At 28.3% G+C, this 3,516-nt stretch overlaps 1 protein-coding gene across 1 annotated transcript in view; it reads right to left on the reverse strand.

The window, feature by feature from the left end:
- HELRODRAFT_64770 (hypothetical protein) overlaps positions 1–3,473 on the reverse strand; it is a gene marked incomplete at both ends in the record, with an annotated part of 29,940 nt that extends 26,467 nt beyond the window's left edge. Inside the window, 4 exons of the mRNA XM_009017239.1 lie at positions 1,470–1,549; positions 1,996–2,072; positions 2,311–2,384; positions 3,192–3,473. Coding sequence (XP_009015487.1) covers positions 1,470–1,549; positions 1,996–2,072; positions 2,311–2,384; positions 3,192–3,473 — 513 coding nt within the window. The remainder of the gene's footprint in view (positions 1–1,469; positions 1,550–1,995; positions 2,073–2,310; positions 2,385–3,191) is intronic.
- Positions 3,474–3,516: the final 43 nt, after the last annotated feature.

Here is a 3,516-nt window from a genome sequence, read left to right on the forward strand (position 1 = left end):
AGGCGGTATTGTTTGAGTTCATATTTATCTAAAAGGGGAATAAAGCTAACAGCGCTGTTTCGGCGTAATGCCATCTTCAGAGCCTAAATATTGTTTAAACATATAATTTAATTAAAATAAATGCCTAATGTAAAATGTGAAAATATAGAAAATAAAATATGTATTAAATTGTGAAATAAATTAACCTTGTTGTAAATATCATAATAACTAAAGTTTATGTAGATTATATAAATAAAATAATGTAATTTAAATAAAATGTTTAGTAAAATAATTAAAATATAGAAATTTTATAAAAGTTTTAACATGTTTGAAAAACGTTAGTGAAAACTAATTACGAATGACATGTGCGCCAGATATATAATATTGCTGTGTATGCGTTGTGAATACAACTATTGCGGTTGAATATGTGTGATACGAGTTTCCACATCAGACCTACGGATACATAGTTAAATATAAATACATATATGTACATGCAAGATACATATCGATGTATAGATCAAGTATTAAGTATCACATAATACATCCAACGACGCAATGACGGTTGTCGGATGACGCTGGGTCACAAACTGCGTGTTGATGGATTTAACAGCTTCTTGGTCAAACAAACAAAAATATCAATTTCTTGCTAAAAAGAAAAACATATTTACATCATTTCACATAACAGTATTGTATCAAATTTGCTATGGATTTCAAGTCGCACGGGAGTTGATGGCAATGAGGAAACAGATAGATCAACAACAGCAGCATATACAACACCACCGATCTTTAATAAACTTTTACATCATGCAAATGTTAAAGAAGCTATATATTTTATTTAAAAGTTTTAACAAAATTGTAATTAAAAACACAACTTTCAAAATCATAATTAAAAAAAATTGATTCAACTAACAGACTTTTGTCAAATTTAAACTGATGTATTTAAGTGAGATTAAATAGGCTTATGATTTATCATACAAAAGAACCACAAATAGATGTTAAAGAAAGACTGGCCGCGATATGTTATGAAAGTAAGTTAAACTATAGGTAAGCTCATGTATGTAAGTGGATCGCAAAAAAGACGATCCCATTTCACCGGCATCATTCAACCGATTGATTAATTGACTGTAATTTGTAAACTGATTAAGGCGGTTAACGCTTAATTATTTGAGAATACTTTTAAATTATGCTATTTTTTGACCAAATTATTCACTTAAATCTCTAAGTTTGCAGATCTTAAAACCACTTTCACGTTGGTTAATGGCGGATTTCAGAAAAACATTTTAAATGGTTTTCATGACTAAATATTGCTTAAACCGATACACTAGAGTTTATTTGAAGGAATTGATTATTCTTCATAATAAAAATCTTTTGTAAAATTGCAATCACCTTATTATACCTTTTGTTATTAAATAAGTAAATAAATGAAAAAAATAAGAACTTCATCTTTCTAAACATTTGGTATTTTCGCACATCTGATATAACAAACAAACCTTTGCGGCCAGAGAAGAATTAGGCTCTTCAAAGAGTAACCACATTTTTGGCTTTATTTTCTGCCAGCAATTCAATTGACCTGCACCAATATTGAAAAATTTGATTGTCAATAAATTTTTGGGTCCAATTTTTGATAGGCGGCACATGAATGAAATGCAAACCATTGCAAAACAATATTGATTAGACACAGTGGCGAATGTAGACAACTTTAACGGAGTGAGCCAAGATTTTAAAAAGGTTAAAATTAAATTTTTTTTTTAATTTAACGGATGGCCAAGATTTGTGATAATGTTTCCAAAATTAGACTGGATACCTTTTTCAGTGCAAAAACTGAATTTTATTGACTCTTTGTACGAACCCAGCTTACAACAGGGGAGCATGAACCCCAGCCCCTAGATCCGCCACTGATTAGACATTTTATTAAATAAATGTTGTTCACAAATTTAATCTTTCCTGAAAAAAATTAAATTTACATAAATTCAAATTTAATTTAAATACAGTTTTCTGAATAACTAAATTATAGACCAGTTCTAAAGTTTTCTTCTTGGCCAAACTTTTTCATAATTTCTTCGTCAGTCGGTTTGTCGCTGTCTAAATCTAACCTTTAAGATTTTGTGTTTTATAAAACATCTACGTTCTTGTTAAAATAAGTAAAAATAATGATAATATTTATTATAATACCAAAGTCATGTTAATTACATTAATGCCAACTGACATCGTACGATTGAATGCTCTGTCTTTGATTTTCATTACAACATTGTGATAGTTAAAAAGTTTGAGTTTTTAATATTTGAAGCCTGTTTGCACTGGTAGAAAATAAGAATATTCGAATAGGACAACAACCTGTCGAGTATTTGTAGAGTTTCCCTGGTATCCCTGTGCGTTGTGTACGTCATCCAGCAGCATGGCTCCACCTAATTTTACAGTTAACATTAGAAGGATGCAGTCAGAAATGTTTCTTTAAATAAATTTGATTTTTTGAGGAGAATGTCATAATTTGTACAATGTAGTTCGTCTTTTGCAGTTGCCTCAAGGGAGTTGTTTGAAGATATATCGGCTTTGAAGTGAAGTCGTTCTCAACATTTTTCAAAATTATTTTAGTAAATTTGAAATAGTTATATATATATATATATATATATATATATATATATATATATATATATATATATATATATATATATATATATATATATATATATATATATATATATATATATATATATATATATATATATATATATATATATATATATATATATATATATATATATATATATATATATATATATACGTACAAAGCGTTAAATAATTTGACTAATACCATTTAAAACTGGTTTTTGCCGTTTATAAAAAAAGTATTTTTTAATAGTAAAAATTAACAAAATTGTTTGTCATATCATCGGAGTTAAAAGTCTCATTTAAAATGAATTTTAAAATGTGGTCGAAAATTATTTCCAATAATTAAAAGCGAAAAAATTTGTACTAATCAAAAAACTTTCAAAATCTACAAAAATGTCTCGAACTAAATTTTGAAAAAGTAATGAAAGTAAATGAGAAAAAATGGAAAATGTTAAGAATAACGAGTGAAAAATAAAAATAATTATCGTACAAATAGATATGCCTGCGATATTGCTAAACTTTTAGAACCATTGTTAAACAATAACTACAACATAAATATGAAATTTATCAAAAGAATCGAAATTAATTGTTTAATTTCAAACCTGGTTAGCATCAAGGCCCCAGAATTCCAACTCCTCCTCAAACAAAGGACCGCAGACATCTGTGGGATAATGCAACTTTCCTGTTCTATAATAATTCAAAACTTGAGCAAAAACTCCGGGATGACGATCGAAAAAATACTCGTTCAACACCGGGTCGTAATTAACGAGTGCTTCAGTTAGACGTGATAACCTGGTGGCTGGAATTTTTTTCAACGTGGCTTTGTATGTTTCGTGTCTTATTCCGCCAATGTTGAGGACGATACGATTTTCTACATCGGACATCGCAAAAATTTGTGATACTTCAATGATTTTTCTTCTCAAATCT

Source organism: Helobdella robusta (genome assembly GCF_000326865.2).
Source record: "Helobdella robusta unplaced genomic scaffold HELROscaffold_2, whole genome shotgun sequence".
NCBI lineage: Eukaryota > Metazoa > Annelida > Clitellata > Rhynchobdellida > Glossiphoniidae > Helobdella > Helobdella robusta.